Source organism: Lissotriton vulgaris, chromosome 1_1 (assembly GCF_964263255.1).
Source record: "Lissotriton vulgaris chromosome 1_1, aLisVul1.2, whole genome shotgun sequence".
Taxonomy (NCBI): domain Eukaryota; kingdom Metazoa; phylum Chordata; class Amphibia; order Caudata; family Salamandridae; genus Lissotriton; species Lissotriton vulgaris.
The window spans coordinates 1405854164-1405877056 of NC_141685.1; the positions used below are offsets into that span (position 1 = coordinate 1405854164).

Here is a 22893-nt window from a genome sequence, read left to right on the forward strand (position 1 = left end):
CCACCCTTAGAGGAAATATTTTAATTGTGGATTCCTTTGGTAGGGTTAAACACACTGGTAGTTGATGTGTAGTGAGAAATTAGTGATCTCTCTCATCCTAGTGTTAGGTTGACACGTTTCCGCCAAATACAAGTGCGGTTTGAGTCACAGTGCTTTCTTCAGGACCGAAACACTAGGAAAAACCCTAGTCAATGAACGCACACACACTAAGGCATGCCATCAAATAATTTCGTTTTTAAGTTATTAAGTTGAACAACTAAAAAATAATTGGTTCAGAATTGTTTTTTCTTGGCATCTTCACCATCTTTCATCTCTCTTGTGACCGTCCTAACTGTACGTGTATGTTTCTCTTTCCAGTAATAACTCAGCTCAGGCAGAAGCTTGAGAAATTGCAGGGCTCCCTCCTGCCCGAAAGCTTCAGAGTGCCCTACGACCCCGGAATGAGAGCAGGAGCACTTATAGTGAGTATGGCTTTTTGAACGTATTACACCCATTACATCTTAGCGAACACCTAGTGCTAAGTGCATTTAGTTATAGTGCCGATGACACAGTGAAATCATAATCTAACTCAACATCATCCAGTTCAACTATGTGAACTTTGTCATCTGCAAGTCAAGAATGGAGGAAAAGATGAGAGCCCCTCTTGTGCAGACATTTGCCACCTTGACAGTGAGAGTTTAAAGTATTTCCAGATAGAAGTAAAAACGCTTCAACACATGGTAATAGTAATAGTAAGTAATAGTAAATTGATACTTGTATAGCGCACTACTCACCCGCAAGGGTCTCAAGGCGCTTGTACGAATACCGCTGTGGAACCCATCCTGGCTTTCCCTGTGAGGCGTCCACTCCTGGGCACCCCCAAGGTGGAGGCCAGGCATCCTTAGCGTTGTGGGGGCCGTTGTGGAGATTAAGAAAGCTATTGCCCAGAGTTGCAGAGTGGGACTCCATGATTGGAATAGGCACCGAGGAGAGAATTATCAGGTCCGTGGAATTTTTGAGCCCAAGACCCGCCGAGGCGGGGCATTGAACCCTGGTCCCGGGCTAGACCTCTGCATCAGGGTCTTCCACTCTAACCATTGAGCCACACTTCTCCGCTATGGTGAATGAGCCCCTGTGATTAATGCAGCCCTCGAGTCAGCCATTGGTCCATCGCTTACCCTGTGGCTTCAGGTAGTTCTGCAGTTCGGCTGGAATGCTGGGTATTTGAAATAAACCGCAGGTGTTCAGAAAAAGCAGCTCATTCCCTAAATCTCCATCCCAAACATGTTTTCTCTCAGGACTTAAAAATGGAACTTGTGAATTCTGTTTGTGGTATTGTGTGAATTCATTTTTACAGGCAATTGCCTTGTAATTCTCTCGCAAGTAACGAAACTGGCTCTTCCTTAAAAACTACTGGTTTTGTTACGAACAACAAATATCGCCGCCCAATAGCACAAAAAGGGAGCCTTCTTCACAGTGGTATCTATCCCAAGAACAAAGAGCCTGATGAGGAAAACACTGGTTGCAAATTAAAGGCAGCAAATTGCAAACAGTATTTTTGCAACTGGTATTGAATTTTGTGACCCGATCTATGTACTAATAGGTCGGTTTGTAAAATTCCCATTCGAAGTGGATCGCAATTTACTCCAATTGGATTCCGCCACTGGGATCAGTAGACCATCATTTCTGTCAACCCATATAAACTAGTAAACTTTTTTTTTAAAATGCAGCCTGTTATCCTTAAAGGAAATGGGGTTTATTTAAAAAAGTTTCCTTTTCTTTAATGTTTGTTTGAGAGTTGGCTGTGGTCTCTTCCTCCACTTCGTACTCCTCAACAAACTTTATTTTTCAATTCACAAAGGGGAAGGGGCCCCTGGGGGAATGCTTGCAAATGCATTACCAACCCAACTCGAGGATTGGTAATTTTTTTGTGTCGTGCAAACGCATTATGGTTGCAAAACATTGATGCATCACATACCAATTCACAATCCCATTTTACGATTCATCACAAGTTTAGGACTCCTAAAATGGGCTTAATCCATAGCAAAAGCCTGTTTTATGGTCGGAAATTCAACTACTTCCAAATTGCAGCGTTTGCTCCTTCAAAATAGGTTTGTACATCAGGCCCAAAGTGTGCTGCTGCACACTCCTTGTTACAATATCAGGGCAGATCTCCTCCTAGGTATGCACGTCCTCATCTGCCTCTTCGTACACCACCCTGTCTATCTGACGCGACCTTGCAGGACACCGGAGGAGGCTTTGAACTCGAGCTTCATGCACAGAGGCAGATTATGTGTTCCTAAGGTCAATTGAGACGGCCGCCTGGTTATCTCATGAATAAAGAATGACTTACAACAGAAGCCTGCCCCATACATGCCTACCAGCGCGTGTCCATTGATTTTAATATACCCAGAATGAAGATTGACAGGCTAATGTGGTCAGCCATGAGCAGCAATGAGTGTTTACTGAAGATATCTTTACAGTAATGCCTGTGCAGCTTGACCTTTGTGCACTTCCGCCCAGTATATTTCTGTTATACTGTAGGGCAGTGGTTCTTAAACTTTTTTGACCCTTGGCTCCCTTGACCTAATTGGCAGTTGGCAGTGGCTCCCCACCATTTTTAGGTCTCGCCTGTCGATGCGCATGCGCATCGAGCAAGGCGAGAGTATTGCGAGTTATCCACTCTTTATCTACACTGCAAGGAATCGTGGCGATTCCTTGCAGTGCCCGTGACTTTTTAGGTCAATGCGCATGCGCATTAAGCTTATGCGCATGCGCATTGACCTTAAAAGTCACGGGCGCGTGCATGTCAGTCTTTGTTTACCCGCTCCGCCCCCTCCCGCCGTGTCTACTCTCCTCCCCCCTCCTCCTCCTACTCTCCTCCCCTGCCTGCCTGCCTGCCGCTCCGCCCCCTCCCCTTCCCGCCGTGTCGCATTTCTCCTCCCCCCTCCCCTCTCTTCCCTCCGGCTTTTTTTTTGTTTATTTTACCCGCCGTGTCGCCGTGTCTCCGATCCTTTCGCTCTCCTCCCCCCTCCCCTCTCTTCCCTCCGGCTTCTTTTTTGTTTATTTTACCCAAAATAATAGAGTAAAAAATACGGCAGTAAATCACTAAGTGTATGCGACCATTAAAACCAATCTAACGTCGGCTCAGGCGCTAGTGAAAAACAGGTTTGGTACACAGATTAAGAAGTTAAAACACGAACTTGGATAAAGAAACTTTACAAAAAATAAAAAGCACCACGTAGTTTACATAGAACAGAAAAATCATCAATAAAAGAATTTGCAAGCAGTAGCATGTTGCGTCAAGATTGTGCCGTTTAAAACACAAAGGAGGTTCTATCTTACCTTCCTGTTACTGTATTACGGCCGCTCTAACTGCAAGTCAGAAAGAATGCTCTCAAATGCTACTTCCAGTGACCGTAACTAAGAAAAATCCACTATCACTTTCCCTTTGAGTCACCAGGAAACACGCGCTTGGAATGAACTTCACTGCCCCTCCCACAGTTGCAAAAGAGATGCCAAATCACTTCCATGATCACGTGCTCCAATATCTGAGCACATTTCCCGATAAAGTCATCAACATTTGTACATGCCCTAGAGTTTAAATGTATAGCCTCCGTTCATTTTCTTACAATGTGCAGCTGCACATGAGCAAACAGGGGAGCCCCAGCATTTGTAGGGGTCCCCTGAAAGAAACCAATGTGATGAGCTCCCGCTATGACCAGAAAGCAGCTAGCACGAAGGGGAATGCAACAGTGAACCATAACAGAAGGTCATCACTCAGAACATACTACCTGCATTTTGGCTAGTTATAAAGTGCGTTACAGCATAACCCCTTCCCGCCGTGTCGCATTTCTCCTCCCCCCTCCCCTCTCTTCCCTCCGGCTTCTTTTTTGTTTATTTTACCCACCGTGTCGCCGTGTCTCCGATCCTTTCGCTCTCCTCCCCCCTCCCCTCTCTTCCCTCCGGCTTCTTTTTTGTTTATTTTACCCAAAATAATAGAGTAAAAAATACGGCAGTAAATCCATGACTCAAGGTTACACATACATTATGAAAATGACAATCAAGGGATAATTGCAATGTCAGCCCAAAACAGTTGGTGATCATAATCACTAGCTGACAGTGATCAGTGCATTACAAAATTTGGTTTTCACTAGTCCCAGGTGGCAAATTTAATTCCGCTCACAAAATTGGTGAAATTTGGCCTACCATGCGTTACTCTTGAAATGTGGGGTGCCAAATTCTGCCAATCGCCGCGTGCTGCAATTTTTCCCCTGTGAAGCACCAGAAATGTAAACTGGCGCTCAAGAGATTTGGCATCCCCTTGTGCAGTTTTCTGGTCACTAGGAGGACTTTTGGCACGATTTTGTAACCCAGGCTGTCACGAGCCGCCGCTGGTCCGAGTTCTGCTTCTGGAGTAGATTATGTAGTTCAGCGGAAGCAAAATCAACTCGAATGGTCACGTGGTCTTGTGCACTGCGTGCGCCATTCGCCCTGATTTTTTCAGCATGGAACTCAATACCAGCGCTAAATCACAGCACGAGCACCTGGCCATTTTCTAGCATCAGCCGGGGTTCATTTAAATGACAATAGACTTTTGATAGTTTTGCTTGGCTACCTGCTATTTTGTATTACACGCTCGTTGGGCTTGGACCTCCTTATGTGTTGTGTTCGATTTTTAACATCATTATTCTCCTTTTAAAATACACCTTTCCTTGCATTGGTTCTGTGTTAAACCTAATGGCTGTTAATTATATATTTTTTTCTACTTATTTGATTTTAAAATTAAATCGCACTTTCCTTTGGCTTTGACGTTTTTAAACATCAGCATTTGCACTATTTTTATGACACAACACGTAGCCATGAACCGGCCCACTATGGCATTGTTGAACACCCGAATGCGCTTGTACAAGAGAACATGGCATGCCGGTATCTCACTCACGTTTTCACAGGTCACACGTAATTTTAATATGAGACATCCCATACCGTAGCCACCCTCACTCACCCTCACCCTCACTCACCCTCAACCCCTCACCCTCAACCCCTCACCCTCAACCCCTCACTCTCACTCATCCTCACTCACCCTCAACCCCTCACCCTCACTCACCCTCAACCCCTCACCCCCTCACCCTCACCCTCACCCCCTCACACTCACTCACCCTCAACCCCTCACCCACCCTCAACCTCAACCCCTCACCCTCACCCTCACTCACCCTCACCCTCACTCACCCTCACCCTCACTCACCCTCACCGTCACTCACCCTCACTCACCCTCACCATCACTCACCCTCACTCATCCTCACCCTCACTCACCCTCACTCACCCTCACCCTCAACCCCTCACCCTCACTCACCCTCACTCACCCTCACCATCACTCACCCTCACTCATCCTCACCCTCACTCACCCTCACCCTCACTCACCCTCACCCTCACTCACCCTCAACCCCTCACCCTCACTCACTCACCCTCACTCACCCTCACTCACTCACCCTCAACCCCTCACCCTCAATCACCCTCACTCACCCTCAACACCTCAACCCCTCACCCTCACTCACCCTCACTCACTCACCCTCAACCCCTCACCCTCACTCACCCTCAACCCCTCACCCTCACTCACCCTCACTCACTCACTCAACCTCAACCCCTCACCCTCACTCACCCTCAACCCCTCACCCTCACTCATCCTCAATCCCTCACCCTCACTCACCCTCAACCCCTCACCCTCACTCACCCTCAATCCCTCACCCTCACTCACCCTCAACCCCTCACCCTCACTCACCCTCAACCCCTCACCCTCACTCACCCTCACTCACCCTCAATCCCTCACCCTCACTCACCCTCAACCCCTCACCCTCACTCACCCTCAACCCCTCAGCATCACCCTCACTCACCCTCAACACCTCACTCGCCCTCACCCTCACTCACCCTCAACCCCTCACCCTCACTCACCCTCACCCACCCTCACTCTCACTCACCCTCACTCTCACTCACCCTCAACCCCTCACCCTCACTCACCCTCACTCACCCTCAACCCCTCACCCTCACCCACCCTCAACCCCTCACCCTAACTCACACTCACTCACCCTCACCCTCACTCACCCTCACCCTCACTCACCCTCACCCTCACTCACTCACCCTCACTCACCCTCACTCTCACTCACCCTCACTCTCACTCACCCACCCTCACTCTCCCTCAACCCCTCACTCACCCTCACTCACTCACCCTCACTCACCCTCACCCACCTTCACCCTCACTCACCCTCACTCTCACTCACCCTCACTCACCCTCACCCTCACTCACCCTCAACCCCTCAACCCCTCACCCTCACACAGTGCAATAGGTCTCGGAGCATTTGAGTTAGAGCTTTTAGATTTGTTTATGGCTTTTTTTATTTGTAATTCTTTAGCATTGGCTACAGGAAACAAAAATGCTAAAGATTTACAAAAAAAACCCATAAACAAATCTAAAAGCACTAACTCTAATGCTGCGAGACCTATTGCATTTCCAGTGCTTGTTTACCGGTGGGCTGGGGGGGGGTGTAAGCACGACCTCGTCAGTTACCTAAAGTAATTGGGATGCAATGAAGGTATTATAATCATTCATTTTTTAACAGCACTGGCGAGATTAAGTGATTTGCCTAGATTAGAATCTATGTTGGCATTTGCGGAAAGTGTTTACTTTACTAATTGTCCCTCTTCTGCATAAGTACGATTTGTGCTTTTAAACTTTTACTCGCTCCCTGGAGCCCGCCTTTTCACAGTCAAATTATTAATCAAGCACCATGCTGATCTTCAGCACAACCTCCGTTTTACTCCTGTATCACCAGCATTATTTTTCCTGTAAAATTTACAGTAAAAATAATGTTGGTGATTCGAGTGTAAAACAGACTACACAGCCTTTCTATTTGGTACCCTGACTTTCAGTAGAACCAGCCATGGACTTCTAAGCACATGGGCCTTGGCACTGCATATTTTACAAATTAAGCACAGGATGGTTCCTTGCATTAGCATAGCTTACCTGGTTAGGGGTGGAGGCTGGGTTTCCATATTGCCCGAACTAGATCCAAAAACAAGAACTGTTGCCGTTCTAAATTGTGGTGGGGGTGGGGGGGCTCTTGACTGCAATTACACGTTTACTAGTCAGAAGCATGCTCCCCTTCCGCACATACGAAGAACGTGGTTAATAATCGGTAAGGAAGTGTACATCTCGCGGTGATAATATATTCCTGTGTCTTCGTAACACAACAAAAGGAGCGCTTACAAAGAGTGAGTGCTGTAAAAAAGAAACTTTGAACTTTCTAAAGTGACCTGTAATCTAAAATGCAAGAGAAACTGGCGGGGCCCGAGATGATGGTCTCCCGAGATAACCTGGCACTTTGTTCTCAGCAGTGAGAGCCATCGGTGGGCCTTCCTACCTCAGGGCAACTGCACTTCATTTAACATTTTTTTTAACCACTGCCTTGTTCGACAGTCATTCGATGCAAACTCGATCACCGTCTATCAGGCAGACCTGTTCTCTGCATTTCTTGTACGTAGCTGTGGTGGTCCGAGCCCGCTCTCGTTACAGGAGACTCTTTAATCAGGAGGCGGCGGCGAGCCATTCCAAGGCCCATCAAGGCGTCCAATTAGAAGTGCCAGTTCTCTCGGGCCAAACTATGTACTCAGATTATGCAGGGGACACGTAATTTGCACTACAGCTGACACTAAGTGGACTTTCCCACATTGTGAGCGCGGCGCCCCTGGCACCTCATAGCGGCGCACCGGGGTGCTGCGGCGCACAGTGTGGGAACCACGGCTGTAGGGGATGGAGAAGGGGAGCATTTGGATGGGCATCTCGCTTTTCAACATGTCTCAATGTTCAACTCATAAATCGTTTGAAATATGCAAACGTAGGAGAGGAGAAATATTATTATTTAAAGTTATAATAAGGCAACCCCTTATGAAAGAACTGTAGGTTCTCATGAGTGAACTTTTTTACCCATGGCACATATGGACTACTTGTTTTGATGACCAGTGGTATAATGCAATTGTATGCACCCCCTGCAGAATATGATGAGGGTCTCCTGAGTCTCCTATATCTCACAGATAATCAAGGGTTGTCGGTACCCGTGCACCGCAGGGGCTGCAGTGGCCTGTGTTACACCCCTGCTGATGGCCCTCGGAATCACGTGCTCTAGGGATCTTATGGAATTCTTCCAGAACTGCAAAGAATCACCATGCCTTGGAGGCAGGAGGTGTACATGGTGTGAATGTTATCAGAAGGAGGAGGAGCTCAAGTGCCATTCTCGCTCAAAGATTGGACTCAAAATCTACCTTTCCTTGAGATTGTCTGTTCCTGGTGAAATTCCTCCCTTAGTAGGTGGGATTATATGCGGACACCCCATCCAAGGGTTCACTCTTTGCATGCTAGTGCCTCTGGATTAAAAATAGAAAGAGAACTGGTGGTGTATGTGCAAGCCCTGATTTAGAACCACCATTTGCAGCAGCCCAGATCTCCTGAAAGTTGCCCCCCGAAAGGAGGCGACTTTCTGACTTTGCCTTTCACCCTGCCCACACTCAGACCCAGATTCTCAAAAGAATCATGGAATGCAGTGCAGAAGCCCAAAATGCTGTGCTGCGTTGCTTGACAGGGAGGGAACAGGAAAAAGCCATATCTACAGAGATGCAGCTGCTTCTTCCCCTCTCCCTAGCATCAGCGCTGATTTCAGCTGCGTGTGCCAGGCACACACCTTAGCATCATAGTGCTAGAGTGTGTGCCTGAGTCTATCATATTGAGAAAACCAATGGGGTAACCCAGTCACGTGCAGAACCCGGGGATAGGTACGTTATACGAGCAGTGGTTCTACCACGAAATGAACTTAAAACATTTCTTACTTTGTCCTCGCAAAAGGTAGGACTTCAGTCAATGATACAATAAGTCACAACACTGATTCTTTGAAAAGCAAACAACTCAACTAAATTGAGTGTGGTCAATTGTTATATTGAAAAATTATATTTGTTTAAGGATTTAGTGATCCAAACCAGGACAAATACACAATGAACATAACTACCAAAAGTAGTTTTTACACAATGGTAAAACACAAGTGAAGTGAATACAATGGTATTTTACATATATCACAATACAAAATATACATAACCAATAATACATGTACAACATAGATAGTTAGCACAGGGTCATGTCATCATTGGAAAACCCCTAACAAGACCTGTGATCTATCCGCTTAGCTGTGATAGTCTGGTTGAGCAACAACGCTTGTCATATGCACGTCGACATTTCGACTCCTTAGAACACGTGTGAGTATGAAAAGCATCCCCGTGGGGTCTTCATCAGGACTAAAGAGCAATGATTGTGTATCGCCTTCTCAAGATTGTCTCAAGGAATTGCCAAAATGGTTAACCACGTCTTCCGTACACGGTGACCTGTATGTCCAAGTACAGGTGTTTATTCGTAGTAGGCAGCCATATTTATTGCCGTCCTGGTAAGGATTTGTATAGAGTTGGAACTAGAGAAATTAATAATCTCCTCCTCAATTGTCCTTTATCTCAAAAAAACGATTAGCAGGTACTGGAAACCGACCCTTTTGACTGTTCTTGGTATATCTTATGTGAGGGGCACAGCGTGCTCTCTTAAAACTCCGGCGGCTGGCACACAGACTAAAATGGCTGAACGTGATCCCACAAACTCAGTGGGCTCTGGACTTAATTAAATAAACGGGGCCAGCGGCCTCTGTATTCGCATATCCTCAGGCAACAGGAGCAAACTTGCTTTCTTGAAACCTCTGGTGTCTCACTTCTTCAGCATACTCTGAGCAGCCATCGATTAATACATTTTTGCACGGGGAGTGCGAGCATACCAATACATCCAGCTGGTGCTCCCACTAACCATCCCTAGTGCCAGATTATCTTTAAGAACTTTAAACTAATGTTCCCTTTCCTAGGTTCCAATGAATTTGACATAAGTGCCAGGAATGAGTGGGGACAACACAGAGACAACCGCCCCTTTCGTCACACTATAATATGGTGGCGGCCGTATTCGGCACGCCGTTTACTTGGGTACACTAGCAGACACACAACAGGGGGCCGGTTAGCGACTATGCACGCTCAGACAGGCAGCCCCTCTTTTTAGCACCCTAATAGGGAGGGTGCTGTATTCATCCTGTCCAGTACGCAGACACATTAGCAGGCCCACTACAGCGGGCCAATCAGCGATTGTACGCACCATCCCTACGCCTTCATAGAAAAGCCTTGACCATTGTGTTATTCCTTTTATTGAAATACAGAATATATACATGGGTCATTATAAATTTTAAGATGATGCCCTTTAGTATCACCATTCCTTTGAGAATTGTCTGTAATGGCCACAACACACTCTAAGATGGCTGACACTGTGAAACAAACACTGTAACACACGTGTATGAAAGGCTTGCTCCGATTGGACCGTAGGCCCTCGCTCGTGCCACTCTATTGGCCATTTGGTAACCACTCCTCAACTGCGGCCTCTTATACCACACCTGACAGCAACCATGCCCATCACCAGTACTTTAAAAAACGGGTGCTCGCCTCTGCTCATTCCCGATACAGGCAAGCAGAGGAGGGTATGTCTAGAGCGCTCCCCTCGCAGAAACCACGTGAGTACCGCTGTGACTTTTCACATCTCACTACCCTTACTTTTTCTTATCCCCCAGAGGTCCCATTGGTCTCCTTGATGTACTGCATTTCGATTCTTAACATTGTTACTCTCTTAACAGTTAGAAGCTGTGAGCTACCATTTGCTCTTGACCTACGGGGCTTGATTAATTGATCCAAAGAGTAAGATTCTTCGCTTACACCTGAGGACAACCCACCACCTATGATATGCTTAATGTCTTCATTACAGACTTGATATATGTTGTTAGTTACACGTGTGTTCACTTGCCTGTCCTGTTTGTGTGCTTTTATGTTTACACCTAATTCACATTGTGGCGACTGATCAGCGCCAACATATGCATGAGCATGTGACACACTGGACCATATATGCCCGACATTAGTTCATTTTATGATTTTTTTGTTTCTCGTTCTATTTTAGCTTGGATGCTCATTTTAACTTTTGATCCAGGTTTTTTTAGGGGATACCTACACTACTTATCACCTCCTAGGTATGGGGTAGGGATCCTTTTTTAGGTCCTGAGGAAGTGCCGTGGATTTGGCCGGCCATTGGGCATGAAACAAGTCAACCTGACCACACCAACTAATTTATGCTATTTGGGCCGGAGCCTGGCTATGACAGGTGACGAGGTTACAGGGATTTGGAAAGTGGGATCTCTGAGCTGGGGAGCCTGCTGTATGGCACTACAAACAAATCCTTCCTGGAGCTCCATCAAACAAATGACCTCCACTGAAGTCAATTTTATCGCTACCTTCAAATCAAACATGCACTTTCTCCGACATCTCTGCTTTGCAAGACGTATCTGAGTACAGCCTGTTGGAGGCAAAGGTACTTTTAGCACCCCTCGCTGACCACAAAATCTTGCTGATAAACAAATCACTTGTGGTCAATATGCTGGACTCTTTCGGGTGCCTGCGGGATGCTTGGACTCAGAACCTAGGCCCACTCACAGATGATGACTGCGCTGGCATCCCCAAAAGAGGCGGTCATTGCAACTCAATGCCACATTATACAGTAAAATTACCAACATCTGGTCATTTTATAAGAGGGAGGTTATGAAGGATGAAGCTCATCACAACAGGTCTCTGCTTCTGAATTGGGGATTTTATTCACACAATCTGGAAATGTAATACACTCCAAAGTTTCTGGGGGGGCCGGCATGTCTGGAGGGAGTTCTGGAGTGGAGGCTCCGTAGGGACCCTAAATTTGCTCTGCTTCACATTACTTAAGACATTGATAGTGATAGATACCAGCTGGCCCTGCTGTATCTTTTACCAGCCAGAATGCTACCCCATTCAGTAGGTGTAATGTCCTGCTAATTCTGTAATTCTGACAATCACCGGGGCATTACTTACCTTCTCCCTTCTCAGGACCCAAAGGAACACCACACTTCAAAATACTTACCTAAGAAAGGAATAAACACTAACAACAAACTAAAGCTATAAGGGCATTGCCGAGGAGCTCGCAAATAATCACAACGCACATCTCTCCACCTCCGAGAGGATTCGGAAATCACAACGCACACCTCTCCACCTCCGAGAGGATTCGGACAACGCACACCTCCCCATACAAGATGATTCGGAAATCACAACGCACACCTCTCTACCTCCGAGAGGATTCGGACAACGCACACCTCCCCATACAGGAGGATTCGGAAATCACAACGCATGCTCCTCCTAACAATGCCTCGGGTAGAATAATTAGAATTTATACTTCCCTAGATGGGAGCGAAACAACTCTCCATCCACAATTACCTGCAGGAAGGGAAACTTGCCATCCTTCCGATGCGACAGCACTTGGATCAGAAAGGTCCTGACCTCCCATCCCAAGGAACACAAACAAATTATAATATGCTTGGGGGTTCTTTATTACACAATGATAGAATGACAAAAGAAAGAAATAATTAATATGTCACAATAGGCCTTCTTCACAATAACACCTAAGCAATTGCTAAATGCAATTAGCAAGATACATATAAAACATATGTGTATAAATGTATAGAACCTGAAAATTAAAGGGATAGTTAGGCAAAGACAGTTAGAATATAAGAATTAGTGGAACACCTCACCAAGTTCCGACACATCTTGCTTCCAGAGGGGGCTCGTCTCTCCGGCCTAATCAGGATTCTCTGCTTCACGATCATAGATGCACGTCTGAAACGTGATGCATCACAATACTGCCAGGATACCAGACTACCAGACTACCAGAGATCAGAAGCTCGGACACACTTCTAGCAAGTCTCACCTCCTTTTCCCATCAGTGGCTAGAAAGCTGTTACACTGGCTTCCTGTGGAGGACCGTATCCGCTTTAAGACTCTGTGCATGACCTATAGGGCATTAGCTAAAAACAGTCCCACTGGTGTAGGATCCATCTTGTCCCGCTACACTCCTGCTAGGAACCTACGCTCCTCGAGTAGACTTCTTCTGTCAGCCCCCCGATTCAGGAGAACTAAATGGGGGGGCAGGGCTTTTTCTACCCTGGCGCCCAAATGGTGGAACTCCCTCCCACTGGAACTAAGATCCCTACCCACTCTCCAGGCTTTCAGAAGGGCCCTGAAGACTCATCTCTTTGTGCAGGCCTATATGTAATGGTGATATGCCCTTGCTTATGATATACGTTGTTAGGCGCCTTGATGCCTTCGGGTTATTGTCTGCGCAATATAAGTTTTATTCACATCAAATCAAATCAGATTCCGTACCACTCCGTGCCAAGAACACAGCTTCGGCTGGCCAGGCATCTGTAATGACTTCAACATAGAGTGAGCACATACCTCCGGCAAGAACCTGTCCTCTCTGGTTTAAGAAGGGTGAACAACAAGTAGAAAGTAATACATAGCCTCTCACCCAGAGAGGTCAGAAGATGGCGACAGCTCAGAAAATGGAGTTGCTCGAGTATAGGCCTCAATTCCCGCAAAAGAGCAAAATTAGTATGCAAGAAGGCATAAGATCATGCAAAAGCCAATAGGCAAGCCCTGCCATTAAGCAAGATAAAATCAGAAACAGAATGGACATCATCAAGCCCTACTTTATAACTAATTTGTGTTACACAGGCCTACACAGCACTATATTATAACAAAATATACTGAGATGGTAGTGGGCAACGGTCATAACCGATTATTCATAAAAATATATCGGTCACTACAGTAGTATCAAAACATAAAAACAAGCATTGGTAATGCATCACTTTCACCTTTGTAATTAATAAAGAGCTGTTTTCATCAATCCTCATCCGACAGAAGGAAAGAGCTCCCTGACTGATAAAACAGGAGTGTAGAGGATGTGGTACAGCGGCCAGAGTGGCTGACTTGAGAGCTGGGGATCCTGGTTCGAGGGTTGGTAGTGCCGCACAACTTCCTGTGATTCTATACAAAGCATTTAGGGCCAAGTGGACGACCTTTTCATTTAGCGCCTTGCAATTTGTGACTCATTGCGGGTCGCAAATTGCGAGGTGCTAAATGAAATGTACAACAGTGTTATTACACTGTTAGGCAAGGCTCATTAATATTAATGAGCCTCTCACAATTTGCGAGCCCTTGGGACTGCCAGCCTTCCCAGGGATGGTGGCCTGCTAGGCTCAGCAGACCACCATGTCTGGGACTGCTTTTTAATAAAGCACTTTTTTTTAATGCAGCCCATTTTCCTTAAAAGAAAATGGGATGCATTTTAAAAAAAACAAAAAAAACATTTTCGATGCATTTTTTAAAGGCAGGCTGTGGTCTGGGACGACCGCCTGCCATAAAAAAATATTTTTAGGGACAGTCACAAAGTGGAAGTGGTCCCCTGGGGACCCCTTCCAAATTGTGACTGCATTACCACCCTCTTGAAGAGGTAGTAATTTGCGAGTGTTTTGCGACTGCTATTGAGATCATAACACATTCACACATAGCATTGCGGATGCAATTAGGAAGGGAACGCCCCTTCCTAATTGCGACTTACAATTCCTAAATAGCGAGTCACAAATAAATTGCGACTTGCTATTTCGGAATTGTACACGGCCAACAGTGATTTTGCATGGGCAAACAGGTTTGCAAACCCGTTTGTGTATTCAAAATCATGTTGTACATCTGGACCATAGTATCTCCGAATGATAAATTGTCATGTAAATATGTTGCAAGAGTAAAAGGCAAAACTTTATGCAAATATAGTTCCACCAAAGAAGATGTTAACAGTATTCCGGCTGTGGGAACTGACAAGAGAAGCAGACAAAGAACAAGCATTCGTAAATGCAGGAAAATATGCTACAGCTAATAGAAATGAAGGAAAGGTAAGTGGCAAGCTCAGGAACCAATGAGAAGCCAGGAAAGAGAGGAGGTGGGATGTAAGTCCCTTTTAAGTCTATATTAAAAACAATAGATTTCTCAAGCACAGCGCAAGCCCTGTGCAGGTGAAACCTAAACAGGAGAAAACAGTCCTGGGTGCAGGAATGCCAAAGACTGCAACAGGGTTGTTTATTAAAAAAGAAAAACTGGAAATTAACGAAGCCTGCAAATATTTAGAGAATCACCACAGTTTGAATGACCAAGGTTAGGAATGGTCACAAAACGTGGAAATTAATTAGCAATTTAAAAAAGCTAAATAAAATGTGAATTTATAATCTTTTAAGGTTATTTCTTTAACAGTGAAGGATTGTTTCCATGACACAACTGGATTCCAAAGGACACTTCTCGGTATGCAGCTCAGAATTTAAACACACTTCCTACAAGTATAGCAACTGCTCCGGAAGATATCCCTACCTATAAAAATCAGGCTAAGAATCCATCTACAGATGTTCTTAACTTACCTCCAGAAACCTGCCCATACGTTGTAATCTTAGCTGGTGTTCCTCCCCTAGAGAAAGACAAATCAGAATCATGGGAACAACTTAAAAACAAGAGCACTGATTGGCTAACAAAATATAAGGGCTTTGGGATGGTGAACGCCAATGAAATCCTAATGGTGCGACGTGTAGGTTGGGTGGGATCTTCAGAAAAGAATAGTTCAGGCGACTGTATAGTCGTGAATTTTAGACGTCCCCCCCCTGGTGAAATGGCTATTGCAAGCACAAGTCAATCACAATACTGCCCCAACCCATATACATTCTCTACTACTGGGCTTTTTTTACAAACCCCTATTGGGCCCCCATGGGCCAGGATTGACTATTGAATTACCAATCGACTTTTATAGCGGAGACAGCAGACCCTTCAATACCACGCTCAGTTGCTAGCGAACTTATAACCCCAGATTCGAATTTAAATGTTTTAAGTTGGAATATTGCACAAAGTGGGTTGATCTGGTTAGTAATTATGATATTTTGATGTTCCAGGAGAAGTGGTGCACAAGTGAATTGTTTTTTAGAAGGATTTGTGTGTCATAATAGTATTGTAAATAGACCAAAAATAGGCCGACCGTGCGGGGGATTATCAACATGGTTAAAGATATCGGCTGAGGGCAGCATAAAATCTGTAACAACAAATAATGCAAATTTCCAAGCCACTATTTATTCACAGGGGCTTTGATATGTTTAATCAATTTTTATAACAATGATTTTACGTCACTACCAAATAGAAAGAACTGTTTGAATTTAATGATGAACTGAATGACGAGCAGAGGTATGGCAAAATAGACGGAATACTCTTAGGTGGGGATTTTAATGCCCGACTGTATAGTGGTATTGATAACATCACTATTACCCCAGTTAGGGCGATCCCATGTAAAAGAGGGGAGGAACTTTGTAACTATTTATCCCCCCGTAATCTGATTAATGTAATGGAAAAGGTTGGTGCTAACCCAACTAAGGGTCTATTGCCTACCTACAGAGGACGTGGTTGCTCATCTATTGTAGATTATGTTTTTATATCATCCTCATTGGAATTTATTTTAGTAAAGTCTGAGGTTTTATGCATGAGTCAAGGTGACCATAACCCAATTTTAACAACTATTAGACTTTCCTCTAAATTCATTGCTCAAAAGGAAATAGGGGCTAAACATCTCGAGGCATCTTCTGACAAGCTCAGATTGATATGGAAGGGGATAGACAATAATGCCCTCTTTGTACGTATGATAAGAACGCATCCCGCACGCGTAGATATGTGTTTGTCAAGTAGCACCTCGGGTGGTGAGATTATTGAGGCTTTTATTGGTTTATGTATTGGCATTAAACACATAATCTCTAAACCTATTACTAATTTAAGCAAGAATCCCAGATGGTTCGATAGCTCCTGCTTGCGGGCTAATAGAGAACTGCGTGAAGCATTAGCGGCTTCACCCAGGGACATAACTCTAGTCAGTTCATTAAGAGCCTGTTACAAGAAAGCAACTAAGATACGCTCAGAGGAGATACTGAAAGAACGCTGGGATAATCTTGCCAGGGCTGCTTCTCTAAAGGATGTAACTGGATTCTGGAAGGAAGTCAAAAGTTTGAGGTCCATGGACACGAATATAACTCCCATAAGCTGTAACATATCTAGTGAGCTATGGGAGGAGCACTTTGCCAGAATTTATACTTCTCTCACAAAAACCTCCAGTAGTTATACCTGCTCCCCTGTCTAAAAGGTCGCTATAACTATATCTGAAGTCGAAGATGCCATACACAAAAGTCTAGGGAACAAAACACCAGGTTCGGATGGGCTATCAATTGATCTTATAAAACATGAACCGGACTTTTGGGCTCCCCTTTTATGTAATGTTTTTAATAATTTGCAGCTATCCCGAGCACTTGGTCGACCAATATTATTGTGCCTATTTTTTAAAAAGGTGACAGGTCTAGCCCCAGCTGTTATCGCCCAATTTCTCTGATAGACAATACTTTGAAGATCTTGGGTAGGGTTGTCATTAACAAAATTAGGAACTAGGCGGAAGACAACCATATTTTAAATTTTGCCAGCTGGGTTTTAGAAGCAATGTTGGAACTGTGGAACAGTGCTTGAATTTGAATCTTATTTTGGGGAAATATACGGTTGCACAAAAAGTTCCACTTTATTTGGGTTTTATGGATTTAACCTCAGCATTTGATTTTGTTAATAGATCGCGTTTATGGGAAATTCTTTTAAACTATGGGTTGGACGAGACATTGGTTTGTTTTTTGGCGGATTTGCACAGGGATCAGAAGGCACGGGTGAGGATAAGCAATGATGGGGAAGTATCTGGGGACATCACCATTGGCAGAGGGGTCAGACAAGGTTGTGTTCTGGCCCCTCTGCTTTTTATCCTTTATATAAATGAATTACACAACTCCTTATCAAAATTGTCCAGTGATGTACCCCAAATTAATGGGAAATTACTGCCTGTGCTTTTATACGCAGACGATGCGGTTCTTATGGGTTGCACTCCCAACGCATTTCGCACTTTAGTTACGGGATTTGTGTCTTTTATGGCGGATCTGGATCTTTGCACAAATTTAAAAAAATCTTATATAATGGCTTGTGGGCAGAAAAAACACTGTATTAAGTCCATTACATCGGGCAGCGAATTGTTAACATGCACAAGCACTTTTCCTTATTTGGGCCTAGTTTTCTCAGAATCAGGCTTGTGACAAGCCCACACGGCCCACGGTAGAAGTAAACTCACCATAGCGGTTAATTCTATTGTTAGCCTTCGGCAACCAAAACAATCCGAGGTAGTGGTACCATTGATACAGATATATAAATCGCAATGTGTACCAACGGCCACTTACGGTGCCGAAGTATGGGAGCATGTGAATTGTAGTGGGATTCAAATTGAAGAGAACAGATTCTGTAGGAAAATTCTTGGTGCGCAAATTTCATCCCCAAGTTGTATATGTCATAAGGAATTGAATTTACAATATGTGGAGGATTTTATCAGGTCACGCCCAGCGATATTTTGGTTAAAAATATGGCAGAATCCCGCAGCAATTTTAACAAGAAAAATATTCATAGACTGCCTTAAGTGTGACATCGGTGGCTGTATACCCTGGCTAGCTGCAGTAAAAAGTAGTCTAGCTAGCGTGAACTTGGAGCATATTTTTTCATTCCCACTAGCAGCGGAAGAAATAAATATAAGATCAGTCAGGGGAGCGCTTTACAACCTGTATCATTAAGAAAGACAGGACATTGAGCACCACAAACCATCAATTATTAGATATATGCCCCTTTTGGAGACACTGAGCATTCAACATCATATGCTACAACAATATCTTAGGAAGAATATAGGGAGATGGAAAAGGAGTTTACTCTACCGCCTTAGGGATGGCACTATAAAATATTCACTCTGCTTTCCAATAAGCTTTAATAGCAACTTGGAGCAACTGAACTGCCCCTGCTACATTGGTAGTAAACAAACTTTTTTAAATTTTTTTACTTTTGTAAATTCTATGTAAGATACACAAAACAGTACTTCGCTCCATATTTCAAGACACGGGCTATCTTGGATTTTAAATTAGCATACTTTGAAATTTTAAAACTAGTGATGATTTGATTTTCCGTGTAAGCACATTCCGTATAAATTTTGTAAGACGAGCAATAAATTCTGTAAGATGGCCTAGCGCAATGCCTTTATTACCCCGCTCATAACCAATATCTTGATGTTGTTGCAAGTAGTCCCAGTGAATAATTTCGGAATTTATCTGGAAGATATTGTTGTCTTATTGAACAATAATGTACTTTACATGAAAATTATTGCTGATTTTGCACAAATTAATACAAATCCCTTTTTTTGCACTGGCCTGACCGATTGCCCATTATCACACTTTATTCACAATCCTATGCTGTTCTGCACAAACTGTTTCAAACTTACATTTTGCACTATGCCATTCAAACTGCTAGATTTTAGGCCCGTCCAACTCCCTTTAATGTGATTTTATCTTTGTATTTTGTATCTGAATTAGATGATAATGTATATTTATATGTTTTAACATTTACTGTATCTTTATTGGTGGTGATGAATTGTACTTTTATGGATATTCTTTTCTGAATAAAGATTATTTGATTGATTGATTAAACACTCTTCCAAAATGTAAACAAGTAATCTCCAAAGTTTTCTGCGAGATATGGTAACAAGCTCCATGCAACAACAAAGCATCGCTTAGCAAGAGTGCTATGAACCTCGAGGAATTTATACTCGTCTACTTCAAAATGCGTCACAATTGGCAAATATTGTGAGATTTCTGTGGCTTCTTTAGAAATGTAGTTTCCTGCATTACACTCAGGCGCCTTTTGTAGTATGCAATTCAAAGACGTAAAGCCTCTCTCCAAGCAGCGCCCACAGTCTGCGTGAACTTCCAGCCCCTCCCTTTTAATGCCTGGAGGACCCTTGCACCGGCACCTCTACTGAGCACAGAAAGGAAACTGCAGACCCCAGATCATCACAGCAATGCTACTAGTTCCCCATTCAAAAAGGGGAACTTGAATCTAAACTGATTCGATTTTCAAGTCTAATGTTCCATGTAAAGATGTAAGGATTCTACAATGTCCTCCTCAGGTTATTTAAATTGCTTATATGCACCCGTTTCTGTATGGTCATATAGGGTTTTTATTTATATAGCAATTATAGGCTCTAAAGTTGATTATGACTGCACTGTTTTCATTGGTACTCCCAATGAAAAAAATGTCCATAATCTCCAAGTAATACAAACTCTGCAGCAGAAGCAGTGGCCAGTTGACTTTGAATGCAACCTCCACACTCAGGAGTCTACATTGCTTCCCTGCAGAAGTAAGAGATAGATCCAAAGACCTAGCACTGATCCATGAGGCCATGATTTACATTTTATTTATCATCATGCACACTGCACTCCGAGAGAAAGCTACTCTTGGACCCTGAGATGCTTTTGATATGCAAGCCGGTATCTTACTCAATTTTGGGATTCGAATGCTCTTGCTTTGGTAAGGAAGAAAATAATCCTCCTCCTTTTTTAGTCCAATCTCTCTTTCCACTCTTGGATACCATTTGTTAGAGTTTGTATTAGCTCTGTACAGGAATCCTGTTGATGATAATGAAAACATCACCTTAGCTGAGTTCATGGAGCTCATAACCATGATTTTATTGTACTTGGCGTTTGTATAGTGCCTTGCAGTCTTTTCAGTCCTCATTATGAGTGGCCCATTAAAATCCCTGTTATTTCCCCACTCCGAGATTACGGTTATTGGATGTTCCAGTGATTCCTGAGGCAGGGAAATAATGGGGATTACATATTTTTAGGAAATAACATGCAGAAAATGATATTTGCACACTGATACCCCGCATGTGCTCACCTGGGGTTTCACACAGAGGTGTCAAATGCTGTTAGCATCTGCAGTTTCTTTGTAGCTCCTGGAGGAAATCAGGAGCCTCAAAATATTCTCATTTGAGTACAACAGGTATGTGTCGTGGGGACACAGTCTCTGGTCATACAAATGGCTACACCATGTCCCTCTCTGAATGATCATTAATCAATCGGGGTGAGGGTGGGGGTGTCTCCATTGCCCCATTGTTGGAACGTTGCGTGTGACTGCCAGTAGATTGTTCGCAGGAGAAAGGGGAAACCTTTAGTTACTCATCTTTTAGAAAAGTTTTTACTTTGTATTCAGTAAATATGTCTAATAGTAATCTCTGTGTTTCACAAACTGTAATGAATATTACTGTTGAATACAAATTATTTCTTGTTGAATTTAATCCAACATCACTGATTAATGAGTGGTTTTATTTTCCCAGTCGCAAGTGCATTTTGGGCTTTACCCCAAGCCTTTCTTGGGGGGGGGGGGGGGGATAATTTTTTATCTCTGAAGCCAAAAGGACATGTCAGCTCTGAATTTTATGCCATCTATGCATTTTGTTACAGCATTTAAAAGAGCCCAGTGGAAATAGAGCATATATAAGAGCTGGGCCCTGTCCCCACTCCCAAGAGTACAGTCAGGAACCTGGGAGTACTTTTCGATCAGCAGCTCACTTTCAAGGGCCACGTTAACCAAGTTGCTGGAAACTGCTTCCGGGCTATTGGTATGTTAAGACGTGTCTTCCCCTACATACCGGACCATCATAGAAAGACACTTGTACAGGCTCTTGTCATCAGCAGGGTTGATTACTGCAATGGTTTGCTCCTCGGAGCAAACGAAGAACAACTCAGTAAACTGCAGGTAATCCAAAATACAGCTGCAAGGATTATCCTGAACGCCCCCCCAAGGACACCCTCACACCCCCTGCTGATGAGACTCCACTGGCTTCCAGTGAGGAAACGAGTCCAGTTTAAAACACTGTGTACTATCCATAAGAGTATGATAGGGGAGGGTCCTAAATACATGACCACGATTTTTCAGCCCTACGTTCCTGTGCGCTTTCTGCGCTCCAGTCACCAGCAGCTACTGCAAGTACCCAGAGTAAAAAAGACCAGACAAGGTGGCCGTGCATTAGCTTATGCCGGACCAATACTCTGGAACTCTCTGCCCCCGGAATTAAGATCTCTCTCCAGCCACCTGACCTTCCGGAAAACTTTAAAAACCTACCTATACCCTACAAATAATGCCCTGTAGTTTTCTTTTTAGGTTGGACACACAATTTATTCAGAACTCTCCCTGTTGCAGCAATAGCGCGGAGATACCCCTCCGGGGGTCTAGTCTGGCGCTTTACAAGAATATAAAATAAATAAATAAAATAAATAAGGTTGTGGTAAACTAAGGCTGTCTATTTCCTTTCTAGAACCCACTGAACAGTGTGTATCGTCCTGAACTGCACACTAAAGTACAAGAATATATGATTAGGGCTAAACTCGAATAGTTAGAAGACAGACAAAGAGAATGCTGAAGGAACCATTAATATTTTGAATTTCATCTTTAAGAGAACCATTTTTACCCATTCACTAGTTTCTATGATTTATGTTATTTTTCCTCTGCAAATGGTATGTGAAGACCAATGAAATCTGTTAAGCATGCTCAGTGGTGTATCAGTGAGTCAAGATTGACAAGCCAAAGGGAAACTGCTATGTCCTTAAATGATACATGCAATGAGCTAATACACACACACAGCATCTTAGCATTATTCTGTGCATTTTTTTTTAGATTTAACGATCCGCTCTTTATTTCTTTCTCTCTTATACGAACTGTTCTTATTCTACATTCCAGGTAGAGAAATGCAAAGTGATGGCCTCAAAGAAGAAACCACTCTGGCTGGAATTCAAATGTGCTGACCCCACTTCCTTGTCAGACGAGACTATTGGAATTATATTTAAACATGGTGATGACTTACGCCAGGACATGCTCATTCTACAGGTATTCATGTTCACGGTTGTCAATGATTGGGCATCATTATTGACATTAATAGGGTCAATATGTCATTTGCGTTTTTTTATTTTGCATTGATCTTCA

The 22893-nt window shown here is 43.9% G+C and overlaps 1 protein-coding gene across 2 annotated transcripts in view; it reads left to right on the forward strand.

The window, feature by feature from the left end:
• PIK3CG (phosphatidylinositol-4,5-bisphosphate 3-kinase catalytic subunit gamma) overlaps positions 1-22893 on the forward strand; it is a 195691-nt gene that overhangs the window by 113652 nt on the left and 59146 nt on the right. For both annotated transcript variants that reach the window (XR_015310129.1, XM_086967135.1), the window contains exons 5-6: positions 358-461; positions 22651-22797. Coding sequence is in view for 1 of the 2 variants with exons in the window: in XM_086967135.1 (XP_086823261.1) it covers positions 358-461; positions 22651-22797 (251 nt within the window). In the remaining variant the exon portion in view is untranslated. The remainder of the gene's footprint in view (positions 1-357; positions 462-22650; positions 22798-22893) is intronic.